Source organism: Epithele typhae (genome assembly GCF_022376455.1).
Source record: "Epithele typhae strain CBS 203.58 chromosome Unknown BXZ73scaffold_97, whole genome shotgun sequence".
Taxonomy (NCBI): domain Eukaryota; kingdom Fungi; phylum Basidiomycota; class Agaricomycetes; order Polyporales; family Epitheliaceae; genus Epithele; species Epithele typhae.
This window is the reverse complement of record NW_025954288.1, coordinates 64,042-88,624: the sequence shown is the minus strand read 5'-3', so window position 1 is coordinate 88,624 and position 24,583 is coordinate 64,042. Positions and strand designations below refer to the sequence as shown.

Here is a 24,583-nt window from a genome sequence, read left to right as displayed (position 1 = left end):
TCGCGCACACTTGCTTGGATGATGCCTTCACTCTCCCACCTCGCCCCTGCCCTCATCATGTCCGCCATGGAGGTGGACGAGGCTCATATCTCTCTCCTGCCCCTACAACCTCTACCCATTGTCCACGTCCCGGCGTCCTACGATGACCACCGCGGCAAGCACACACCACTGTGCATTGACAATGGGTCCAGCAACCTGCGCTTCGGGTTCTGCACCTCCAACACACCGCGGTCTGGTATCAACACGATAGCGAAATACAAGGAGCGCGGACAAACAAGCCGTTGCTGCTCTTCGGCGAGGGATTGATATCGAAGGAGGAGCGCGGTCGCAGGCGAAGTCGGCTTGGGAAGGGGACGTTTTGCTCAACTTCGACGCGTTGGTAGTGATCGAGCTGTTTATCTGGCTATATGCGCCCTTATGCTACGTGTATGCTAGGAAAACGCGCTTGACTATGCGTTTATCCACCTGGGTATCGACACCCCGATGGTGGACCATCCAATTCTCATGACCGAGCGACTGTCCTCGCCGCTGCATTCACGAGCCCGTACGTCGCGCTATCGGTCCCGCATATTTTGCTTCACGCTCATACTCCCTTCCAGTGACCTCCGAGCTCATGTTCGAGCATACTCCGTCCCCTCGTTGCGTTCTGCGTCGACTCCGTGATGTCCTTCTACCACAACAACATCCCCTCTCCCCCCGTACCCTTCCACGGCGACGGCCTTGTCGTCTCCTTCAACACCGCCTCAACATCCGTCATCCCCATCCTCCACGGCAAAGGGCTCATGAGCCACGCGAAGCGAATCAACTGGGGAGCGTCCCAGCGACCGAGTACATGCTCAAGCTCATCCAGCTCAAGTACCCCACGTTCCCCAACAAAATCGCCAACACCAACTGCAACGTACGGTACCCTCTCTCTCCTTAGACCGTCTACCACATGGAGCCACTGACTTTGTGGACGACAACAGTGGATACTGCAGACCTTCTGCGGGTTCTCGCCGGACTACAACGCGTTGCTGCGCAAGCTCAAAGACCCACTGAACATCCGCGCGTGCGAACGCATCATCCAGTTCCCGTTCACGCTCCGGTGACGGAGGAGAAGACGGAGGAGGAGTTGGCGAGGATCGCAGAGCGGAGGAGGGAGCAGGGGCGGAAGCTGCAGGAGCTGGCGGCGAAGTCGCGCATGGAGAAGGTACGTTGGCATCTCATCTCGGCAGCGACGGCGTTGGGTCCACTCCTCGGGGTTCTCGCAAGCCTCGATCCCTTTTGGCGTCCCTCTGTGCGTGACTGTGCGGCTGGTGCTGACTTTGGTCTGCCGTAGCTTCTCCAAAAAGAGCAGACCTAGCGCACCTCGTCAGCGTGCGGGAGCGAAAGGACGAGGAGACGAAGCGAGAGTGGGCGGAGACATTGAAAGAGGAGGGCTTCTCCAACGACGCCGCGCTCGACGGCACGATCAAGAAGCTGGAGGCCGACCTCAAGAAGGCGCGGAGGAAGGATGCGGACGGAGAGGAGCCGGAGGTGAGTACGTGCGTGTATGTGCTCGGTCCTTCGTTGACGGGCTCTCCAGGACGAGCCTCCATCGTTCCCTCTGGTCGATGTTCCCGACGATGAGCTCGACGAGGATAGTCTGAAGGAGAAGAAGAAACAGAAGCTCATGAAGGCGGGCCACGAAGCGCGGGAGCGGGCCAAGCGCGAGAAGGAGCGCGAGCGCGAGGAGATCGCCGCCGCGGAGAAGCGCGAGGGGGAAGAGCGCGACCGCGACCTGAGCGGGTGGTCTGCGAAGCTTCGGCGAGAGCAGGAGTCGCTCATGACGCGCATCAAGGATCGCAACCGGCGGAAAGCCGCATTGTTGGACCGGAAGAGCGCGGCTGCGCAGGCGAGGATGAAGAACATCGCGAATTTGCGGCGGACGACCGGATGCCGAAGAAGAGGAGGAAGGCAGCGGGCGGTGAGTTCTTTCTTCTTCCGGAGCGCATACACCCCCTCAACCTTGCTTGCCTCAGAGGACACGTTTGGCGCCGACGATGCCGACTGGGCGATATATCGCAAGATCAACAACGCCGCGCCTCCTCGGACGAAGAAGACGACCTCGCGAACCTCGCCGCCGTCGAGCAGAAGCTCCTCCAGCACGACCCCACATTCACCGAGGACCACACGCACGCCGCCCTCACATCCCAACAATCCGCCCTCATGGAGGCCTTCAGACCGCGCTACGACGACGGCGACGTCCAGGGCAAGTCGCGCATCCACCTGTCCGTCGAGCGCTGGCGCGTCCCCGAGGCCTGGTTCTCTCCCTCCATGGCCGGCGTCGACTCCGCCGGGCTCGGGGAGGTTCTGCAGAACGTCCTCGCGCGCTTCCCCGAGCAAGACAAGGGCCGCCTCGTCCGCAACGTCTTCCTCACCGGGGGCCCGTCGCAGCTGCCCGGGCTCTCGGACCGCCTGCGGGCGACGCTGCGCCCGATCCTGCCGCCGGAGATGCCGCTGGAGATCGTGCAGGCGGCGGACCCGGTGCTGGACGCGTGGCGCGGGATGGCGGACTTCGCGCGGACGGAGGAGTTCAAGGGTGTGGGCGTGACGCGCGCGGAGTACGACGAGTGGGGCGGGGAGCGGGTGAAGCGGTGGTGGGGCGGGAACTGGAACTCGTCGGTGGCGATGTAAGGGCACGCATGCGAGGTCGTCGGTGAGGAATGTACCATTCATCTCATGTATTCTGGACGAACATGGATACACTGCCGTTTTCATAAGCTCCTAGTTCGCGCTGCAAGACACCGATCGTCGTCTGTCTCGACCTCTCACAAGCGTAGCCAGGACGTTGAGAAGCACGACATGTTCCTCTACGACCATCGGTCCCGGCAATGCACGAAGAGACGCCCCGGCACTCGGCGTTTTACGCGAAGAACGATTTCCGCAGTCGTTGCGGCAATCCTGTGCGGCTCCAGTGCGATCCTCGTCCGGCCCAGGAAAGCTCCGGCAGCTCTCTGTATGTCGGGCAGTGCGTTCTGGGTTCTTGCCTTGATAGGTGCGTGTTTCCGCACGTCGTCTGCGCACGGGCGATGACATCAGGAACAACATTGCCTCAGCGGCAGGCGTCTTCGCGGCACGGAGCGTTATGTTCGTCGGTTTCTACCACCCGGTGCCCCCGCTGGTCATGGTCAGTACCATTTCTCGTTCTTGTGGTTCACCGCGACGAACGTGTGGGCGGCTCCGATTATAGGAATAAAGGCTTGGTGCGTTTCCCACCTCTCGCGCTGTTTGTCAAATCTTGTAATTAGCGGCGTCTCGTCCCCCGCCGACAATCTGTCGATCCTCTCACGTCTTTGTGGTCCCCTCCGGTCCTTCACCGCCCCCTTCCCGTCATCCAAAAACAACCATTGGTCTCGCACGGGCGCACGTTCACAGGTGGCAGCGCCCTGCGATCTATGCGTCCAGGGCAATGCTTCCTCGGAGGTGTTGTTGACGATCGGTTGACAACCCTAACGTCTATTTCCCACATAGCGTGTGTGCTGTACGCGTCATCTGATCCCTTGGTGATCGTGAGTACCTTTCCGCGAACTTGCGCTGGAGTGCACCGCGGTATAGATGACAACCATCTATCGTTGGGTACAGCTCGTAGAAGGCATTCAAATCAAACCCTCCGAGGCGGTATCACATCGGGAAGCGTATATAGTAGGCGAGTTGCGATTCCCGTATTTGCGCTTCGTCTCTCACCCCTTTCACGTGGGAGCACTGACATCGTTCAAGAGAGAGTGATATGTCTTCACAGAATATCACCGACATTGCCGCGGCGTTGATCCAGCAAGAGCAGGATCTGTGAGTCTGTTCTCCATCGCGTTCAGCTTTGTGGTGCTGATTGCTTTCACGCAGGTATACCGAAAGCTATCTTACTTTCGCTGCAGCTGGTCCGTCGTTCCCCGGCTCTTGTGGGCCCGGTCGGCTCACGGTTGCTAGTTGTGCTTGCGTTCGACTATGCTCACCTTGGTCGAGAGATCGACTTCTTTTGGATGCGTCCGTTTTCGAGCGCGACCGCTCTCTTCCTCTTGAACCGATACTCGTTCTTGCTCTGGCCACTCCTCACTTTCATTGGATATCATGCCTTCACGGACGAGGTGCGTACCACTCCCGGCTTTACCGTCTTCCGATGGGCGGCTGACATCGTCCACCACAGACGTGAGATCCTCTCCTACGTGAAGAGATACCAGGCACACTAATCGAGTCCCAGTTGCACACAGCTCATGCGCTTAACCATGGCGGTGCTATGCGTGCACGGGATCCCCACCGCTTGTGCGTACCGACTGCGTTTCAGTACTTGTTCTCACATGCGGGACAGTGTTCTCCGCAATGCGCACCTTGGCCTTGAGCGGTAGCCGTGTTCTTGCCGTGCTAGTGTTTGTACTCTCCATCGTGGGAGTCGCGTTCAACTTCGTACGTCTCTTCGACCGTGTCTCTTCATGCGCGATTCCTGACTGATGCGCACAGGCCACGTTTTCGCAGCCGTATTTCGGGGTCAGCGACCCACAGTGGGGTTGCCTGACGGACACTGGGACGTTTCCAGAGTCATTTCTGATCAGGTACGCGGCTCTTTTATAAAACAACGCGAGGACGCTGATGGACGAGTCTCAGTGGTATGTCGGCGGCGTATGGAAAATTCGATGCAATCGCTCACGCTCTCTCGCGAAGGGGTGTGTTATCTCGTTCATTTTGATCGCCGCGGACTGCATCCTGGTGGTTCTTACGTGGAAGACGCTGTCTTTCCGCGTGAATGGGCCTGGGGTTTCAGCAGATCGGAGGGTCAGCCACGCATGTTCGCCGACATTCTGGTTTGGAACGGTAAGTCATTTGCGGAAGAATGCACCGTCCTTACTCATGATCCTCTGTGAACAGGAACCTTGTACTTCGTGTGCGCACTGAACCATCTGGTCCACGAATGCCAAACCTGACATATATATTTCACAGCGCACTTCTCATCCTGAACATTCTACACATGTCGTTCACTTTGGCCGCCGTACGTGATGAACTCCGAGCATCCTAATCCGCGCGCTCATGTTTGACTGGCCCGCAGCAACTCACCTTCTCGCAAGGATCGTTCTTCACGGTTTTCACAGATCCGTCAGTACTTCTATCCGCGGTGGGCCGCTCAATTGCTAGCGACGCGCTGCTGACGAACCACATGTCGAACAGACTCACCGGGATCCTCGTCTCCCGCTTCCTGTTGGATTTGCAGGAGGCGCATCAACAGACGATGAAGCTCGCGCCCGGCGATCCTCTCCGCTCGACCTTGTCAGACTGCGAGTTTGGATTCGGCGGGTCTCGTCCCGCCGGCGCGGTCTCTGCTCTCGGCTCCATTGGCGCGGATTTGGGTCAAATGGGCAGGGTCCACGATGCCAGTGATGATGAGTAGCCAAAGCGGGCATGAGGTGAGGGAGCATTTGTTCACTCGGATTTGGACGGAGACGTGATGTCGTTGCGTTCTCGGTAGTATCGAGACATGAGATCTTGAGATCTCGCCCGGTGTGCGCCAGTGAGGAGCCTCGACGGTGAGCGCTTGAGCGCCGGTCGCGATGGGCCTGTTTGCAGGGTTGCTCATGGAATGCACTCCAGCATCCACGCCCGTGCCCTACTTTCCTTCCCTTCGCGCCTGTTCTTCGCGGCGGCGGCGCATCGTGTCATGCGTTCACCCCGCCGACTCTACTTCCTGAGCACACGTGCTGTATGAGCGCAGACGATGTTTGTAATCCCGCGGACGCAGTCACCATGATCGAATGCTTCTGGAAATGATTCATGAGATTGGTTCTGTCTATCCCACCGAGTCACATAGGGTGTACGTATGTACCGTAACGTTAACGCGGTGCTGAGGCCCGTCCCGCTTTCAATTGTCGCCCGTGGGCGCGGGTCCTCGGCATGAGCCAGTTGACGTGTGGAAAGGAGCCGCAGGTGCCCCATGAAACCGAACCGGGAGTCGAGCATATCCAATCGAAAATCGCCGTACGCGTCTGGAACCCAGACTCTTCGCTGGCCTACGCCCGAGTTGCCAGAGGACGTTCTTGACGAGGGCGACGGCCCTTGGGTTGCAGTTGGGCGGTTGCGCCCTTCGCGTCGTGGGGCGACCGGCGAGGGCACATGGCATCGAAGGCGGCGTGCCTGCCGGAGCAGTTCGCGCACTTCCTGTTGTGTTGCGTGGGGCCCGGCACACGCATGGCGTGCAGGCGGGTTTCGTGGGCGCCTGCGCACAGACCGCACTTCGGGGGTGCACGGCAGCGAGGGGCCACGTGCCCGAACTGTTGGCAGTTCGAGCACTGGGGGCGGGTGCGGGCGAGGCGAGCGTGGGTGCACGCGCGGGGCCCGTTGTTGAAGAGGAGACGCGTTCCGTGAACGGCCTTGAGGGTGTGGAAGTGGGCGTCGTCGACGATGTCGACGAAGAGGGTGGCGGTGGTGGCGTCGGGGTCATGGGGGCCCCAACGGATCGCATTCGGAGCGGGAGAGACGTGGGTGAGCGCGGAGGCCCACACACGGTTCCCGGAGCGGGCGACAGCAGCTTCGAGGGCCTCCCGGGCGGTGACCGGTTCGAAGTCGTTGTCGGGGTGGAGTCGCGGCACTCGACTTGTGAGAAGAGCACCGTGGCCCGGTCCTGGTAGCGGGAGAGTCGGAGAGGCGTCCCGAGGACGGCCTCCATGTGGGAGTGGATGACCTGCGCCTGAGCGTCGAGGTCAATGCGGGTGCCTTGCGGGGGCGCGGTCGGTAGGACGGACCAGCGCGTGCGCGCGGCGTTGGTGGAGATGCGGGCGATGGGGGTGTCGCACTCCGTGCGGAAGAGGTCCAGGAGGCGGGCGTCCGCCCAGCTGCGCCGGTGCGCCGAGTCGGGGGTGACCTCGCGGAAGTAGAGGACGTGGGAGGAGCCCGCAGGGCGACGCTGTCGAAGGGCTGCGAGCGTTGCGTGGAGGGAGGAGGGAGGCCTCGGCTTGTCGCCAGATGCTGGTGGGGGGCTCGGCTCGGCCGGCCGCACCCCCTTGGGGGAGACGCGAGGGCTTTGCCCGGCCCTCCCCCGCCTGCGTGCAACCTTCACCCATGTGGGATCCGGGACGTCAACGTTGGGGGAGGGGGGCTTGGGGGACGGGCCGCCAAGCCGGTGTGCCCGACGATTACGGGGGAGGGGGGCCGTGTGGGCGTGGGCGTGGGCGTAGCCATGAGGTCGGGGGAAGGCGGGAAGGAGGGAGCGTGGGCGCGGGCTCAGGGGCTGGCTGCGCGGTGCAGGGGGGTGCCGTGGGGCGTGTGTGGGAGCGAAGGGGCCGCAGTAGGGTCGAGGGTTGGCGGCGGGACGCGGGCAGGAGCGGGAGTGTCGGTCATCGGCACATCGGCGTGGGGGAGGGGGCAGGGCGGGGACGGCGGGGGAGAGGTGGCCGCGTCGGTCCGCGGTGCGGGTGCGGGGACGGGGGGTGGGGGAGTGAGGGAGGCCACCAGGCTGGGTAGTATCTCCTGTATGAATTGTGCGACATAGCCGACCGCGAGTATGGAGGGCCCGTTGAGGGAGAGGATGGAGGTCAATGCGGGGGCGGGGAGGTCGAAGTCGCGCGCCGCATTGACGTATGCCTGGAGGGTGGAGGTGCCCTTGAAGCAGTGTTGGGCGATTTGGCTCGACAGGCGGAGGAGCTCGGGGAGCTCCAGGAAGCCGTCGTCGTGCTGGAAGGTGGGGAGAGAACCGTCGGTGTCGAAGCGGTCCTTGATGTGGCGGTTGAGGAGGACAGCTTCGTCGAACTGGTCTTGGAAGTCGTCAAGGAGGAGGGGGAGGTCGTCGATGTGTTCGAACAACGAGGGGTGATCGGAGGTGCCGTGGGCTGTATCATACCCGGCGGGGTCGGCGTAGTATTCCTCGGCGAGGCGGCGTTCTTCGTCTACGCCGAGGTCGTGGGTGGGGATGGGTTCGCCGTAGTCATCGAAGGCGGCGGGCGGTGGTGGTGGGGAGTCCTCGCGCGCGATAGCGGCGGCGAACTTTGCTTTCTTTTTGCCCTTCTTGTTAGAGGGCGACATCGTACAAGGGGGGAGCGTCGGCAGGGAGGGGGTAGACGCCGGAAAAGATGGTCGTGGTACGAGGTCAAGGTGCGATTGCCTATGCTCTCGCGTCGCGGCGCAGAACGTGTGCAGCCTTCTCCCACCGCTTCCGCGCCTGGTGTTCCGACCAGCTGTGCTCAGGCGGCTCGGGAAGAGCGAGCCCCCGATAGGACCGTCGTTGGTGTTATAGGAGGTGGACACTGGCTTTCACGACGACAGCGCGACATTGCGGAACTTGCCAACGGCGTTTCGTGTGGTCTGAAATTCGGGCGGGAGGTGCAGTGAAGGAAATGACTGAGTGAAGGCTTGCTTCGGGGACACAGATACTAACGAACCGGGCCATCCACTCCTGGAGGACGCCAGTGAAAGGTACAAAAACATGGGAATACGGCGCAATACACGAGCGCAAGGACACGCACCAAAGAAAGCCACCATTCAACACCGCAGGTACACGTCTACGAGCCCCATCGTGGCTTGGGAGGCCTGACGGCGTTGTTACGCCTCTGCATATCCATCAACGACTCGAGCTTGAAGCCGTCCAGGGCAGATTGAATGCTAGAGCCGGGCCGTTGATCGTTTACAAGGGCTGAAGTGCTCAGACGACGCAAGGTATACAGGGTCGGAAAGGCAGATGCATGGCGAAGATTAGGCGAAGATGAGGACAAGAGGAAAGACGCGTAGACGCCGATGCCGGCCTCGACGTCTGCGCATCCCTCCCCCCACTCATCTCCACCCACCCCAAACCCACCCCGGCCAGACCTAGACAGCTAACTAGCACGGGTCCCCGTACCGACGGCCCATCCCGTACGAGCGGTGCGGGTGAGGACAGGCCTCGAAAATGGACTCCACCTCCCTTCTCTCTCTCCCCAACGAGATCCTTCTCACGATATTCTCCCTCCTGGGCCGCAGCGATGCGCTCGCGACCTCTTCCACCTCCAGACGCGCCTACCCCCTTGCCATATCCCGCGTCTTCACCAACGTGTACTGGCACAGAAACGACGAAGTGGACGAAGAGGACGCCTCCGAAGCTCACGCACTGTCGCGGTATATGTGCGCACCAGAGCCGTTTTCCCAGGTCCCCCGCGTCCAGCACCTCCGCCATTTCACCCTCCACCATTTCTGCGATGTCGATGTTCCTCCTTTGCGCAAACTTCTCAGCCAGGCCTCCAATCTTCGCACTATTGTTATTCACAACTTCGAGTTCTTCTTAGACGAAGACGCACTCCTCGTAGAAGCTATCGGCGCCATGCACAACCTCGAGCAAGCGAGCCTGATAGATGTCGGTCCTGAGACGGTGGCAGCTCTGCCGAAGATGCTATCAAGTCGGTACTTGACCTCATTGACACTTGAATTCGACGAGATGTATGTTGAGCCTGATGGCATCGACCTCTCAGCCCTCGTCTCCGGCCTCGCCTCCATGCAGAGCCTGCACACCCTCGCCCTCATCTCGTACCTCGTGCTGACGGATCCCCTCCGACTGCCTAATGCAGCCCAAACCATCCTTCCCTCCATTCGCCACCTTTCTTTCAGCCGTCTTTCTCAGATCGTCCCGGGGATCATCACCCTGTGTCCGAACATCATTAGCTTGTCTCTGCAACTCTATTCGCAGACAGACGAGCCCGTGGTACTCCCCATGGCGGACGAAGACCGATGGCCCACCGGGCTCAAGCAGCTTAACGTCGTCTCACCCGCTCTCATCCTGTCTGCCAGGCGCATCGGGCAGGTCGGCTCGTTGGCATTCGGGGCGAGCAGTACGCCGATCTCCGACCCAGGGCTCTTCAATGACTTCCTCCAGCTGCTTTCGGCCGTCCGGCCCACTTCCCTCGAGCTCCACACGGCAGCCGCGATGGTGGACCGGGAATGTGTCTGGGACATGCTGTGCGGTGCCGCGCCCTGGCTGCGCTCGCTCGAGATTGGCATCGCGCCGCGCGAGTGCGACGTGCACGAGTACATGGTCCGTCGCGTCTTCGCCCCGCTCTTTTCCCCGCCCGCTGACCGCGCGCGCCACACCCAGGAGCCGCTCCTCGCCGCACTGCGATCCGCATCCCTGGCGCTCGTCCATCTCTCCCTCCACTTTCCGCCGATCACACGATACTTCCAGGCGTCGCTGAGCATGGCCCAGGCGGACGCCTGGCGCACCACCGAGGCCCGCCGCGCCGAAGCGCTCCGCCCGCTCCCTCTGCGGCTCGTCGAGGCCGTCCCGACCCTCCGCGTCCTCTCGCTCTCCTCCTGTTTCCCCAGGTCCGACATTGCGCGCGCGCTCGCGCGGCGCACCCCCCTCGCCCCGGAGGTGACGGCGGAGCTCGCGCGCGAGGACGCCGTCGAGCGGCGGTGGGGGCCGACGAGCGAGTTCGTCGGCCCCGCGCTGCGGAGGCTGCAGGTGCTGCGGGAGGAGGTCCCGCGCGACAAGCGGTGGTGGTGGGTCGAGGGCGACGGCGCGGCGCGCGCTCCGGTGGAGATCTGGAGGGAGGCCGGGGAGCGTGCGCGCGAGCTCATCGGACGCGCGGACTTTGACCCTGCGAGGAGCCTCGACGGTGAGCGTTTCGTCGCGTCTGACCTGCCTGCGTGCGCGGGGGCTGATCGTTGACGCGTGCAGGATTCTACTCCGCGAAGTGCCGATATGAGCGGTAGCACACACAGTGCCGAATGTATGCTTTTACCTGGCTTTAGGAGCGAGGTGCCCTACATCGACGTTTCCCGCCCGTCAGGAGTTTGCTACCGACCGCGACCAACCCCGACTCGCGCGTGTGTCCACTCGTGCGTTCTATCCCTATTCATTCGGTGGACACCACCGGGATATATTCGAGCAGTATACCACCCCCTCACCCGCCTTCCACATCAGGGTTCATGAATTGTACACGCGCATCAACTTCGCACCAACGAGAAGAACCACGACGAAGCCAAGCCGCCTGAAGCTTTGAACGCAGCGTCGTGCATCACGCATCGTGCATCGTGCAACTATTGTCCACGTCGGCGACGACTGCAAACACGTCACGGTCGCGCAGCACAAGCGACCCTACTCTGCGGAGGAGGGGATACGCAAGGGCAGGATGAAACACTCACAACCCGGCACTGGTCGCACACATGCTCCTCCCACAGCGGAGCGGTGTTGTCTTCGCATGCCGCGAGCACCCCAAGCCCCGGCTGGTTCGTGGTGCCTTTCATCGCGCTCTCTACTGGACGCTTGCATCACTCGTGTTCGCGTCGAGTGCGGTGAGGACCCTCGGCCACGCGCACGCACAGGTCGCGTGGCTGCCCTGGGGTGTCGGCGCCGCCACCGGGGAGAAGCTTGGACATGAGTTCGTGCTCAATCGGAAGTAGGGCGGTGATGGTCTGTGAGTGGGGAGGTGGAGAAGTGGACGCTGGGACGAGGGCGAGCGGCCAGCAACGGGACCCTTGCCTGTGGCGATGGAAGACACGGGCGAGTTCTGTCAGCAGGCGCTGCACATTGCTGCTCGAAGCGAGGCGACATACCGGATGAGTTTGAGGTGGACGAGCAGCACGCTCCAGCAAAGGCGAGCTGGTAATAGTCTGCAAGCAGCTCACGCGTGGGCGGAGGTCGCTGGCGCTTGCAGCACGACATACAATGTGATCGGCAGAATACGGCCCGCGATACCCGGACCGTCCATCTCGCACTGGCTGTCCTTTTTCCCCACAATGTCGTCCAAACTGGCACCGCAATCTCATCATCGACGCTGTCTCCAATGTTCCACAACTGCCCCCTAGTCTGCCGGTAATGGTGAACAGAGCTCAATCCCGTCTCTTTCGCCACATCAGCTTCACAGTGCCCCCTCAACACAACCCGTTCGGTGACAAGCACACGATGTGTCGCCAGGCTCGACGCAGTCCTCGCCGCCCATCCCGCTCTCGCTCTTCTCGTCCATCAAAGACGGCCACATGGCTCCCCGGTGGGATAGGAGTTGAGCGTTGGAAGCCGGCCGGTACACTGGTTCCCAAATCCTCGATCCCTCCAGCTCACCGACGTCCTCTCAGTCCCTTCTGTAAATTCCCCAGAATCTTGTTCGCCACCCTCCACAACGGAAATCCTTCTCTTGACACCCTCCGTCTCAGCGCCGTCAAAGTGGGCTCCTTATGGCAAGCCGTACCTGCCATGACGAACCTCCCCGGCGGCGGTCGAGGAAGGGGGCGCTTCCGAGTCTCCGTCATCTCGTCGTCGAATTCGATCGCAACGCATATGCGGAAGGCAGCAGAGGTAAATACCTCACACGCATGGGCATTGGCAACTTGCTCTACCTGCTCGTTGACCACTGGGACGAGATCGCGGGGTGCTGACGAAAACTGGAGGCAAGTGCGGAAACCCGCGGCGTGTCGCGTCTTGACACGAACCCTCGTCGACATAGCGCGGCGGGGAGGCGCGCCCTAGTCACTAGAGGCAAGGGTGGGGCTGGGACGGGGACGAGGGCGCGGAGAGATCGCGCCAACGTCTGGGCCGGTGGGGGTGGGATCACGATCTGACCGGACGCGCGCACCTACCAGCGCCGGTGGATGCACATCAGGCAGTAGCGCCGTCTTGTCCTGGGCCATTCGAATGTCGCCAGGAGTTGCCCGGGCCTCTCGAGCGACACTGTTTACCAGGTAGTGATCCCTGTATTTCCCAGACGCGTGGCGCGGGACACACAGCGGACTCGGCGCGCACGGACGAGTTCAAGGACGTGGATGTCACCTGGGGGAAGTACTTACGACAAGTGGGGCGGAGAGCGGGTGAAGCAGTGGCGGCGCGGTAACGAAGTTGGTGGCGATGTACTGTAGCGCTCGGGGGTAAATACTAGAAAGGCCGCCGGCGGGTAGATTATGTATGAATCGGACATTGAGGCGCGCCCTCATCTTGCCAAGACCATCCGCGGCGCGCATGTTGCACGGTGCCCGCGGACTGCCACCGCCGTCAGCGTCGGGCGACGGGCCGTGCGCGGGTTTCCCAGATCCTCCGACTCCCAAGCCCAACAGCAAGTACTTACTGTACCTTGGCCAGCATCCCAGGTGCTTCGGAGTCCGTGCACGTCGGAAGCGGCTTGCGAAGCACCGGAGTGGTTTGTGCTTGGCGGCACAGGTCGTGTATAGCGGATACCGACTCGCAATTCTGCCTTTTGCGAGCCGTTTTATGTCGCGTCATGACGATGGGCGCCCCTCACAGTTCGGACATACTTACAGCCTCTTACAGCTGACTTCAACCTGGAGTTTCACTTGGGCTCGCCTCGGCAACACGTCTTGAGATGTTCGACCGGACAATGTTGCACGCGAAAGCCGCCATCCCCATTACCGCACACTTTTCCAGAGGGCCTAATTATTGTTATGACAACGGCTGTTACATAAAGCGGTGCGTACTCTTTAGTGCACCGCTTGGATCGTCGGTTCCTGACGGTCTCGCGCGGGTTTGAACTGCTTACGGCGTTACGCGATGTTCCGTGTCCGTAAGGCCGCGGAGAAACGAGCCCCGCGCCGTGCAAAGCACTTCAAGCACTGCATCATCGTCTACAAATTCCACATCCGATCGTCGCAACGTCGCCCGACGTCCGGCACACAGCCTAAGCGCCGATGCTTTCCGGTTTCCGTCAGTAGATATGAACTCGAGTTCACCCAGCCTGCAAAGTCTGCACCTCAGAGCGAACATCTTCGTCCCGAATGCCCCACCTCCACTTGCCACCTTCAACCATCAACATCGGCTTCACCTCCCGGGACTTCCGAGCATGAATTCGACAACGAGCAAGCCTGCCGTCCTCGACGCCTCCGACTCCGAGGCACTGATCGGCGGACCGAACGGCACCGAGCCCCGGGGCGTCGAGTCCATGAAGATTGCTCCGCAGGTGCGTTCGCTCTCCCCGCTCACTGAACGACACCGGCGCTGATCGTGCGGTGAAATACTGGCAGGACGGGACTCGACCCAAATTCCCGGACGACAATGACGATGAAGACGACGAACCTCAGAAGGGCCGTTGCGGGCGCTGCGGGCGCTGCTGCCACGACTGCAAGCTTGTGATGGGGTGCCTCCGCCCGATCTTCTGCAACCCGATGTGCGTGTGCATGTGGACCATGTGCGCGTTCTGGGCGTACGTACCGATGCCGCCGACTGTCAGGCTGGTGCCGCGCTGACCTTGTCGTTCCGTAGGGCTGTGTGATAGCGAGGAGAAGCCGTAGGACTGTGACGATACCCGAGTCGTAGAACGAGCTCAGTACATATTAGAGTGTAGATGCGGAGCGTATCAGATACCCCGGCTGTAAGGCTGCGCTGAGCGGAGTAGCTGCTGAATGTTCTCAATGCGGACACGTGAGAGGTCTGTGTCACTGCTCAACGACGATGATAACGGGGAATCCGACCCAGAACCCCGCGCCATGTCAGTGCGACAGATGAACACACGGTGCCGCATATTCTGGGCGAGATAGTTTGTAAGAACGGAACCAATCGCGATGTTAGTAAGAGCGATATAACGAAGGGGGAGAGGCGCTGCTCACCTGGATTAGCGCTAGTAGGAGCAGACGCTGCAGGCGAGCTTGGTTTCAAGGGCACCGAAGAGAAGGAAGTGACACTCACCAGCTGTATATCTCCGCTAGTCGTCCTCTCGGGCGCGGTCGCCGCAAAGCCGCAGGCACTCTGCGTGACTCAGTTTACAGATCCATACTTACCCATCTACGAAGCGGCGAGAGGGCGAGCAGGCAGCGAGCGCGAAGGCATACCGAATCTGCTGCCAGCACGAGGCGGCGATAGACGTTCTGGACAAAAGCGATAGACGCTGGAAACCATCCGGGCCGGTGACCAGTCCAGGATTTACGCTCCGCTCGGGAAAGACCGACGTGCGTCTGGATTCGGCCTCAGGGTCATGTTGGTGGAACTTATGTAAGCGCACAACGAAGAATTTTGTCGTCGTGCCGGCCTCTAGGGTACGTGCTCGTCAATTTGATACCTCCACACGCCTGACTGGTGGCATTATCCGCACACACAACGTCTATTCCTCATTGAATCGTGATACAGTTGTGGTGAGGTGGACGTTATTACTCCTTTGGCGGGGATAGTAACGCCACTTGATACTCCATGTTCAAGCAGGTTCAGATCCTCACCGGAGGATGCCGTTCGCCAGCCGCCGAAACTGCGGCACAGCTTGGGGACCCACTTGCTTCTGGTGGCGGTGATGTGATGCTAACTCCGGGAAGAGTCAACAAGGGGAGAGGGCTGAGGTCGAGTCCGCGTAGGCGTGAAGCGCGGGAAGTCGGTAGAGGGGACGAACACCGTGGGACAGGACGTCCGAGGGTGTCGCGGAGGAGGAAGGGGACGGAGTGCGCGAACGCGGAGGAGAGGAGAGGAAGACGAGCAGAGAGACGATAGACGCGAGACGAGAGGGCGCGCACGGGCGCTACGACGGCGATAGACGATGGGCGATGGGCGACGGGCGATGGGCGACGGCGAAGGGCGATAGGCGACGAAGACGATACGGTAGAGGCGAGGTCGAATAGATACGAAGTCGAGGGGTGAGCACACAGCACACGCACGTAGATGCGAGGGAAAATGAACTGGATAGCAACCAGTGCGAGTCGAGTCTAAATACATGCAAATGCGGCCCGCGCGAGAGTGTGACTACGACCGAAACGAGCACCCGAAACCTGTCTACAAGTCTGAGTGTCATGGCGAGCGTCCGGAAGATAAGAGCAACAAGTGGCGGAGCGGGGCAACGAGTGTGGCTGACCATGGAGGCCGTGGAATGGGGGATACGAAGGGGCGAAAAGGGAGAAGAAACGTGTGTGGGTGTGTAGCTAACTATGAAGCGGAGCGATCGCGAGGGTCGGTGTGGTGTACCGTAGGGATGAGGGACGAGGATGCGCGGGACGAGGATGTATAGTGCGCGAGGGCGCGGATCTCGCGCGGGCGTCTGACGGACGCGTGCACGTACCAGCGGCGGTGGATGCACATCAGCGGGAATGTCTGTGTATACCGGTCGGATATGACGTCTACCGTAAATGTTTGGTAAATGTCGGGGTTTGAGTGGATTATCGGCATTGAAGGTGGATTATCGGCGTTGAAGGTGGATCAATCCTTGGTGTACGTTCGCCCTCGGCGGACTGCCATTGATACTCTCTAACGACACATTGCAGGGTAAACGCAGCTTTGACAGCAGCCAATGAAGTATATAAAGGCTCAGGCCGCCCCCTCTGCCCCCTCTGCCCCGCAGACTCAGAGCATCGACCCGTCCACGAGCCGACTCTCCCACTCATCCTGCACACCATGGCCAGCATATACCCCCCCGCCCCAGAACCCGCGACAAAACTCGGTCGTTACCGTCAGCTCTCGCCCCTCGCCGGCGTGCGCGTATCGCCCATCTGCCTCGGCGGCATGAGCATCGGCGACGGGTGGGGGAAGTTCTTCGGGACCCACATGGACAAGGACATGAGCTTCGCCCTCCTCGACGCCTTCTACGGCGCCGGGGGCAACTTCATCGACACCGCGAACAACTACCAGGACGAGCGCTCGGAGGAGTGGATCGGCGAGTGGATGGAGGCGCGCGGCGTGCGCGACCAGATCGTCCTCGCGACCAAGGTGCGTTGCGGGTCGCGCGCGGTTCGTCATCAATGCTAATCGATGTCGCGTCACAGTACACGTCCAACATCAAGAGGGGTCGGGACGACGTTGGGCAGAAGATCAACTACATCGGCAACAACAGGAAGTCGATGCATCTCTCCGTGAACGCTTCGCTCAAGAAGCTCCGCACGAGCTACATCGACATCCTTTACGTTCACTGGGTGGGTCGATTGCTGCTCCTGAGCTCGACACTATCTGACGACTCGTGCCAGTGGGACTGGGACTGCTCGGTCGAGGAAGTTATGAACGGCCTCCACACTCTCGTCGAGAATGAGAAGGTCCTGTACCTGGTACGTGCACTACATCGCTGTTCTGTCGCGCGCCAACACTCTCCTCCAGGGCGTCTCCGACACGCCCGCCTGGGTCGTCTCGAAGGCGAACCAGTACGCGCGCATGGCGGGAAAGACGCCGTTCTGCATCTACCAGGGCTCGTGGAGCATCATGGACCGCGACCTCGAGCGCGACATCCTGCCCATGTGCAGGGCCGAAGGTCAGCGCTCCACCGGCTCAGACCCCGTCCGCCTGCCGACAGACCCGTCTCGCTCTGCTTCCAGGACTGGCCATCGCCCCCTTCCGCGTCGTCGAGGGCGGCAAGATCCGCACCGACGCCGAAGAGAAACAGCGCGAAGAGTCCGGCGAGAAAGGCACGCGCCCCGCCGCTCTTCCCTCTCCGTTCCTCACGCTCACACCGTCCCTGCGCAGGCCGCGCCGCCCTCGGCCCCTGGCTCCGCACCGAGGACGAGCGCCGCGTCTGCAAGGCGCTCGAAGAGATCGCTCCCCAGGTGGGCGCGAAGACGATCCAGGCCGTCGCGATCGCGTACATCATGCAGAAGGCGCCGCACGTCTTCCCGATCATCGGCGGGCGCAAGCCCGAGCACCTCCTCGCGAACCTCGCCGCGCTCAACATCGCGCTCTCCCCGGAGCACATCAAGGAGCTCGACGCGGTCGCGCAGTTCAGGCCTGGATTCCCGTACACGATCATCGTGAGTCGCGCAGATCTCTTTGCAGGCAGGCCCGGGCCGGTATAGACTAATGCGGTTCACTGCAGGGAAATGGCGAAGAGTACAATATGTTGACGAAGAACGCCGCTGTGGTGGACAAGTGGCCGCACAAGCAAGCCATTCGCCCCGCTTGAAAGGTGACACAGGCCCGTTAACTACGGAGGCATGTACAGAACGATCACTAGCATTACGACCTAAGAACCTTACTGTCCCCTCTCGCGCGTGACATTTGTTGCTACAGTGATTCCGCGGGCCACTACACTCTTCAGATCTTCAGACCTGACCCACTGCCCGGAGCTGCTACGCAGCCATCTACTCGTCGGATGTGAGGCGAAGTGCGCGTCGCCGGTACTTTCCAAGGGTCAACGTCAAGAGGGCAGGCCGGAAGGGAATGCGAATGACGTCATACCATCGGTGTTCGCGCGAGGGCTGACGGAAATGTCGACAGCTACAACGAACGCTAGGCAGTTCCGACCATCTTCATGGCAGCGACTACTTGCTCCGTTACCCGTCAGATCGAGGTGCTGTCACAAGGAGCTCGACGAGAGGAACACGCCGACCAGCGCAGACATGGAGCAGGTAGCACCGAAGACCGGCTGGACGATGCAGGCAAAGCTGGTGCATACGCCGAACAACGAGGCAGAAGATGCGCGCAAGGAGTCTAAGTCCGCGCGCGACCTGTTCGACGAGATCGCATGGCTATGGATTCTTGGTCCTGGATTGTATGTACTGTACGCGTACACGGTGTATGGATACCCAACCGGATCCCTGTCCCCGTTGTGCCCCACCCTGCGACATTGGGGAGTCATGATGGGCCGCTCTCGTGGGCAGCGTCGCACGCGCCGTACGAGACCTACGCATGCTCGGATGAGAAAAAGTCTGGTAGGCCCTCGTGTCAGTGCTCAAACGCGTCGAAACGAGAGGAAAACGCACCGTCGAGGCTCGCCCCGGTCTCAAAGCCGTCGCCTTCTATGAAAATCCTTGCCTTCGCCGCGACCTCCTCTCGGATCGCGCAGATCTCGACTTGTGGCCCGTTCGACTTGATCCGCCACCATCGTCCCTGCGCCACTGGCTCTCTGTTCAGCTGCTCGAGCTCCTTCACCAGCTCGTCCACCTCGCCAAGGGGCCCTTCGATCCTCGTCCGATCGGGGACCGTGGCCAAAGCACTGCCCAGCCCGAGCACGCGCACTGTGGGCCGGTGGTTCATCACAGTGCAAGCACATCGCGATAGATCAGCTTGTGCACCAGCCGAACGCGACCGAGCTCGTCCCTCAAGGCCGCCAACGTGCAGGAGCCTGAGCGTGGCACGCTTGAGTGAAGCGTCAGGCTGAGGTACACGAGCGGGAGGTGAGCGAACACTCTGATGAGCGTATCCTGGAAGGATGAGCAAAGTCAGCGACCGGTGTACTCAGCGTGGAAGGGGCAGTGAAAAGCGCACCGTCGCAGACTGGTAGGAGGTGAAGCGGAGCTCCTCGCAATTGAGGTTGCTCTCGTGATGACGTATGGTGAGCTCCAGAGACCGGAGGCGGAGCGTAGAGAGGAGAGCCGGCATGCCGCGCAGCCCGCCGGGGACCTCGTTCCACGGATCCTCGTTTTCCCCTTTCACAGGGTGCAACAAGAGGTGGATCTCGAGGCTGGACATCTTGGGAAGCAGCCGCAGCGCGCGGACGCCCTCCGAGAGCGTAATAGAGTCCATGTTGAGATTCTTCCCGGAGACGGACAATGAGCGGTCCGCGGAGACTCGCCGGACGCGGTTGAAGCTCCCACCAGCCAGGTCCAGGTCTGGGACAGGCGGGTCTGGTTCGAAGTACATGAAATCCGACATGAGCTTGTGGAGGTCGGGCCATTTGTAACGGTCGGCGATTTCGTTGACGTCGCAAGATTCAATGCGGAGGCTCACGACGTTCGGACAGAAAGGCACGGCCTCGGGCGGGCACATCATGAGGTTTAGGGAGCGGATGTTGGGAAGTTGGGGAAGGACTGGAAGCGGAGCGGGGCGTGTGTAGTCCAACGGCCGATCGATCTCAGTACAGTTGACGGAAAGGTCGACAAGACTGGGCAAGACGGCTAGCGTCGAGAGCAGCGCAGAGTAGTCCGAGAGATTTATAGGGCCCGATAGAGAGTCGCCAAGCCCGAAGCGAAAGGACCTAAGGATCCCGGGGCGGAGACGAGGTAGTACTTGACACATCATCCGAGTCGTGTGTGGGCCGCAGTCGTCAATGTGGAGGTTGGATAGAAGTGGTATCGAAGGGAAGGTCGCAAATATCTTTTGGTGGCGTACCGCTAGCTCGTCCGTTTGCAAGAGGTGAAGGGAACGGAGACGGGGGGCTTGCAAGAGCACTTTCACGAGGCCGGCGACGCCATAGTCGATGTCCCAGGTATAGTCTCCGGTGTCGTATGTGGGGTCCACTGAGAGATTGCGGAGGTATTCGTAGCGAGGACGATGAAGAATGGGGTCGCGAGCGAGAAGATAATCGATGGCCTTTCCGAGAACGGGTTCGCCTTCAGCTACACAGGGATCTGAGAGAAGATCGGAGAGGGATCTTGAGGAGACAAGTCCGCTCTCACTCGGAGGTGCAAGACGAGAGTGTGCGAAGGAGGAGGGTATCGCCAGAATGTAGAGTCGCTTGCAGGTTTGACAGAAGGAGCGCACGTCGTCGAGGAGCGATATGATGGCGAGAAGGACATCGTCGTTGAGGCGGAGGAGGCCAGTGCTGATAATTAGACTGGAGCTGGACGAGTACATGGACAAGAGTGTCGGCGGAACGAAGCAGGAGGTGGGCGGGTAAGTAGAACTTCAGCTGTACTGGACGGGGACCCCCAACCGCGCAAGCGCCGGTCTGGGAATTTGCGCATGACCCCACTCCTAGGCGCCTTGCGGGTTGCCAACTACTCCAAGTCATCAAGCAGATTGGACCTCCCCTTGCGAAAGTGAGTGCCTCTTCATTTCATCTTGGGGCCGTCTCACGTTTTCGTGCGGTTCTCGATAGCACTTAGCAGTCATTCTTGCCGTCTCACTACTGATAGTACTTATTAGAAGCTGCGCCGGGCGTAGATGTCTCCGGTGCGACTCGGTCAGGTTGGTACCTTCCCCCCAGGGGCCAAGAGACCGACGGAGAAAGGCTGGGCATATCCTCATTTCATACTGACCTTCCTTTCCGAGATTTGACAGTGTTAAAGACTGCTGCGCGCTGGCTCCGACGTCATGTGTTCTCCGGCGATGCCCGTTCAAGCGGTGCCCATCAATGCTGAACTGTCATTCTTGCCGTCTCGCTAGTTGAAGCTCCCCCATCGCTTTTGTTTGCCTTTAAGCCGAGATGCTTCTCGCAGTATATGAGGCATCACGAATGGTTTCATCCAGAGACACGGTACGTATGTCTCCCGCGTTCAATCCGCGTCTCTCCACAAGATAAAAGACTCACCTGGCCCCAGAGATCTCACTCAGCCACCAGCTACCCCAGCGTCCTCAGACCTCTCCATCTCAGTCATCATGAAGTCCTCTTTCGCTCCCTTGTCCTGTCGGCTCTCTCTCTTTCGTGCACGCACTCCCTTCGTACCCGTACTCGTCTTCGACCCGGACTGCACCATCACGCTTCCTCTCCACCTACTACAACTACACTACCACTACCCAAACGTCGACGTATTCGCCTATTCCCTCGTCCACGCAGTCCACCACTGCTCCGCCCGTCGTAAGTGTTTCGCCTTTCCCGCCCGTCTTCACCACTCCTGCTCACACCTTTCCACGCAGACCACTTCCCCCACTCCCCCGAGTGCTGCGACAGCACCGTGCCGCTCTACCGGGCGTACCAGCCGGCGAGGATCGACCACTTCTACACGACCAGCGCGCAGGAGCGCGACAACGCGGCCTCCGCGCTCGGGTACTCGAACGAGGGCACCGCCGCCCAAGTCTTCCCCGCAGTGGCCTCCGGCGCGGTCCCGCTCTACCGGGCGTACCAGCCGTCGAAGGTCGACCACTTCTACACGACCAGCGCGCAGGAGCGCGACAACGCCGTGTCCGCGCTCGGGTACTCGAACGAGGGCGTCGCCGCGTACGTCTACCCGAGCGCGCAGTGCGGGAGCGTGCCGCTCTACCGGCTGTACCAGCCGTCGGAGGTCGACCACTTCTACACGACGAACGCGCAGGAGCGCGACAACGCGGTCGCGTCGTTGGGCTACTCGTACGAGGGGGTTGCCGGGTACGTGAACCCGGTGAAGGGCGCGTACTGCTGATCAAGCGTGCTGTGGTGAGTGAGAATTACGGCGACTGTGATCTACGATCACGGCTTGTTAATGTGAATACTTATCATAGGACCTTAATTGCATGTAGCGGGAATTGGAAGGCGCATGGAGTCTCGATGTACTTGGAACGCCTCTCCGATTGACACCCGCACACTACACACGTACACGTCGAATTCCTTGTCACCTACTCGTCACCGCTTCGCCGTCACCATATCTACCCCCCATGATTACCGATACTTCGTTCTAGCTTCTAAGCGTACGGGATATACATTATGCGGCGCAATGTGCGCTACCGTTCATAGCGGCACTTGTCCGAGAAAAAGCCTGCGTGAACGCCTGATGAGCAACGGTCGCGCGAACAGCTCTCGAACGCAGGAAAGCTCACCGTCGAGACTCCTCGCCTCAAAATCCACGCGTTCAATCAACGCCCGCGCCCGCTCGCCGTCCTCCCGCCAAATCTCCATCGGCCGCCGCGCGGCGCCCTCGGCCTCGATCCACCACCACCGCTCGTCGCGCGCGATCTCCGCCCGGAGCTCCCGCATCCTCCGCACGCCCGGGTCGACGAACTCGCTCGTCGGACCCCACTGCCCTCCACGTCGTCCTCCGCGCGAGCTCCGCGACGACCTCCGGCGGGAGGTCCTGCACTCCACGCGTGCGCCGTGCCTGCTTCGTGTCGAACCCGTGGACCCGGGTCGGCAGGAGGAGAGCGCGAGGACGCGGAGCGTCGGGACGGCTTGCGCGAGGCGCAGCGGGAGCGGGCGAAGGGCCTCGACCCGGCGGACCTCCTGGGTGACCAGTCGTCGATCTGTGTGACGCTCGATGCGTGGTAGCCTTCTTGAATGGGCGGGATGTGGAGAGACAGGTGGACGAGTGACGTGGATCGCAGCGCGACGAGCAGTGGATCCTGAGTTGGCGCGGCGAGCGGGGCGAGAAAATCAGCACGACCCGGATGCGGAGACTCGAGAGATGTACCATGTACTCGCGTACGTTGCAATCGCCAGATTCACCACGATTTTCAGGGAGCGGAGTTGAGGGGCAACGTTGAAAAAAATGGTCCAGAAGCGGGCGGGGTCGCCCAGAGCAGATCCCGTGTGGATTTCAAGTGTGGTGGGTCTGACCGCTTCGACAAGGAAAACGAAGCCCTGGAAGTCGTCCATCCCAGAGATCGACGTGCTATCTCCCAACAATAACGATTCAACGCGCCCCATCCGTCTTGCAGTGTCGCCTGGAATGATAGTGGGAGAGCGGATTTCGAGCACTTTCAGCCGGGAAGGCCATCGATCTTGTGCTGCTGTGGAAAATACTACCGGTCCGTCACCCAAGGCGGGGCAGCGCCCAAGCGGACACCCTGGGTGCACAACAGTAGAGAGAGATTGACGAGGCTAGGACACAGCGTGATTATTCCGGGGACAGTCTGAGGGAGGCAGCGGAGAGAAAGGTGTCGGATCGAGGGAAGGGTGAAACGGTCGGGATCAGGTAGTCGAATGGGACTGGTTGGTATGCTGCCAGAGAATAGGCTAAGAGTGTGGATTCTTGGAATGAAGGAGAGAGCGGACACAAGATCGACAAGATCGATGCAATCTGGGTCGTCGTCGTCGTAGTACATTGTGTCGAAGACAAGTGTCAAAGAGGCAAGTTTCGAGCTGGAGAACATCACTGGCAGGGCGGAAACCGTGTCTGGACCGATATAAACCAGACCAGCATGTTCGAGCTCGCGCATGCAGCGATTGCTTCGATGCAATTCTGAACGATGTCTTTGAAGTAATGTTCGTCGACGAGGATCAAGAACTCGAAGCTGTGGATATCAATGGTGCGGAGGTTGGAGGCGTGGCAGAGAAAGTCGCGCAGGATGGGACATCAACGTCGGAGAAGTGACTGAGAGAAAAGTGACGGAGACGCAAAATGCGGGGAAGTTTTGACAGTGGCTCGGGTGCACGCATATAGCGCGAAAAGCACAAGCTATAGACCCGTCTTCTTCGTCATCGTCGGTGTCTCTGCTCCAGTACATGTCGGAAAAGACGAGAGGGATGGCTAGTCGATAGACCTTTCTGCACGTAGAAGACATCGCAAGTGCATCTTCGCGACCAAGGAGGGAGAAGACGGCGAGGAGAACGTCGTCATTGAGGGAGAGGAGGAAGATGGACTTCATCTTCGAGTTTCTGGTCGACGATTCGTCCGGGAACCGGTAGGACAACGAGACGGGTGCTGTATGGGGAGAGCTGAGCTTCACTGGAAGGGAGGAAATCGCCTTGTGAGAAGGAGGTGTAGCGTTGCAGCAGAGATGGAAGCTGAGAGAAAGACCAGGCTCGAAGACGTCGCGGCGGCCTTCGCCGACTGCAAGCGCCGGAACTCGCGTCAGGGTCCGGGCTGGTCCGGGCCGTTCGCGTCATCAATGCGACCCGCGGGCGAATTGGACGACACTCAGTTGTTTCCCTTCTTCGTCGCCTTGGAATTACTTCTATACAATACCACCTACTGTGCGTCGGGTACCTTCCTGACATCGTGGCGGTCTTTCTCTGACCAAGTCTCCGCGACTGCGTAGCTATGAACTCATCTACCATCCGCCGCCCAGGTTTTGAAGCGCGCGAGCCGAGATCTTAGTGAGGTATCTGAGGCTCGGTGAGCCTTTAAACTTGCGGGGAGACGCGGGAGAGATGTGCGTACCGCGTTCCACGTCTCCGAATGAAACCATTGGTGATGTATCATATACTTCCAGAAT

At 60.6% G+C, this 24,583-nt stretch overlaps 8 protein-coding genes across 8 annotated transcripts; 5 read left to right on the top strand and 3 right to left on the bottom strand.

Moving 5' to 3' along the window:
- Window positions 1-66: 66 nt before the first annotated feature.
- BXZ73DRAFT_93001 (actin-like ATPase domain-containing protein) lies at window positions 67-2,655 on the top strand (the record flags this gene model as incomplete). The annotated part of the gene is given in 8 exon segments (XM_048026559.1): window positions 67-280; window positions 300-379; window positions 436-548; window positions 623-903; window positions 1,068-1,193; window positions 1,319-1,515; window positions 1,565-1,949; window positions 2,048-2,655. The coding sequence occupies 8 exon segments, from the start codon at window positions 67-69 to the stop codon at window positions 2,653-2,655; spliced, it is 2,004 nt and encodes a 667-aa protein (XP_047872155.1).
- Window positions 2,656-3,748: 1,093 nt separating this feature from the next.
- On the top strand, window positions 3,749-5,395 carry BXZ73DRAFT_107024 (uncharacterized protein; the record flags this gene model as incomplete). Its single annotated transcript, XM_048016806.1, has 11 exons — window positions 3,749-3,807; window positions 3,862-3,896; window positions 3,946-4,103; window positions 4,227-4,278; window positions 4,325-4,419; window positions 4,474-4,565; window positions 4,612-4,619; window positions 4,675-4,824; window positions 4,879-4,894; window positions 4,951-4,999; window positions 5,057-5,395. The coding sequence occupies 11 exons, from the start codon at window positions 3,749-3,751 to the stop codon at window positions 5,393-5,395; spliced, it is 1,053 nt and encodes a 350-aa protein (XP_047872154.1).
- Window positions 5,396-6,185: 790 nt separating this feature from the next.
- BXZ73DRAFT_34804 (uncharacterized protein) lies at window positions 6,186-6,560 on the bottom strand (the record flags this gene model as incomplete). The annotated part of the gene is made up of 1 exon (XM_048017859.1): window positions 6,186-6,560. A coding segment is annotated over one exon (375 nt), but the record flags the coding sequence as incomplete, so codon positions are not given.
- A 661-nt stretch (window positions 6,561-7,221) lies between these two features.
- Window positions 7,222-8,019, bottom strand: BXZ73DRAFT_107022 (uncharacterized protein; the record flags this gene model as incomplete). Its single annotated transcript, XM_048016805.1, has 1 exon — window positions 7,222-8,019. The coding sequence occupies one exon, from the start codon at window positions 8,017-8,019 to the stop codon at window positions 7,222-7,224; it is 798 nt and encodes a 265-aa protein (XP_047872152.1).
- Window positions 8,020-8,878: 859 nt separating this feature from the next.
- Window positions 8,879-10,671, top strand: BXZ73DRAFT_107021 (uncharacterized protein; the record flags this gene model as incomplete). Its single annotated transcript, XM_048016804.1, has 3 exons — window positions 8,879-9,994; window positions 10,055-10,574; window positions 10,637-10,671. 3 exons carry the CDS (start codon window positions 8,879-8,881, stop codon window positions 10,669-10,671), a joined length of 1,671 nt encoding a protein of 556 aa, XP_047872151.1.
- A 5,599-nt stretch (window positions 10,672-16,270) lies between these two features.
- BXZ73DRAFT_93000 (Aldo/keto reductase) lies at window positions 16,271-17,759 on the top strand (the record flags this gene model as incomplete). Its single annotated transcript, XM_048026558.1, has 7 exons — window positions 16,271-16,582; window positions 16,639-16,785; window positions 16,837-16,914; window positions 16,964-17,114; window positions 17,179-17,268; window positions 17,327-17,607; window positions 17,706-17,759. The coding sequence occupies 7 exons, from the start codon at window positions 16,271-16,273 to the stop codon at window positions 17,757-17,759; spliced, it is 1,113 nt and encodes a 370-aa protein (XP_047872150.1).
- A 2,309-nt stretch (window positions 17,760-20,068) lies between these two features.
- BXZ73DRAFT_92999 (uncharacterized protein) lies at window positions 20,069-21,855 on the top strand (the record flags this gene model as incomplete). Its single annotated transcript, XM_048026557.1, has 3 exons — window positions 20,069-20,121; window positions 20,259-20,274; window positions 21,397-21,855. The coding sequence occupies 3 exons, from the start codon at window positions 20,069-20,071 to the stop codon at window positions 21,853-21,855; spliced, it is 528 nt and encodes a 175-aa protein (XP_047872149.1).
- Window positions 21,856-22,153: 298 nt separating this feature from the next.
- Window positions 22,154-24,365, bottom strand: BXZ73DRAFT_107016 (uncharacterized protein; the record flags this gene model as incomplete). Its single annotated transcript, XM_048016803.1, has 5 exons — window positions 22,154-22,188; window positions 22,250-22,649; window positions 23,563-23,659; window positions 23,832-24,198; window positions 24,341-24,365. The coding sequence occupies 5 exons, from the start codon at window positions 24,363-24,365 to the stop codon at window positions 22,154-22,156; spliced, it is 924 nt and encodes a 307-aa protein (XP_047872148.1).
- Between the last annotated feature and the right edge of the window lie 218 nt (window positions 24,366-24,583).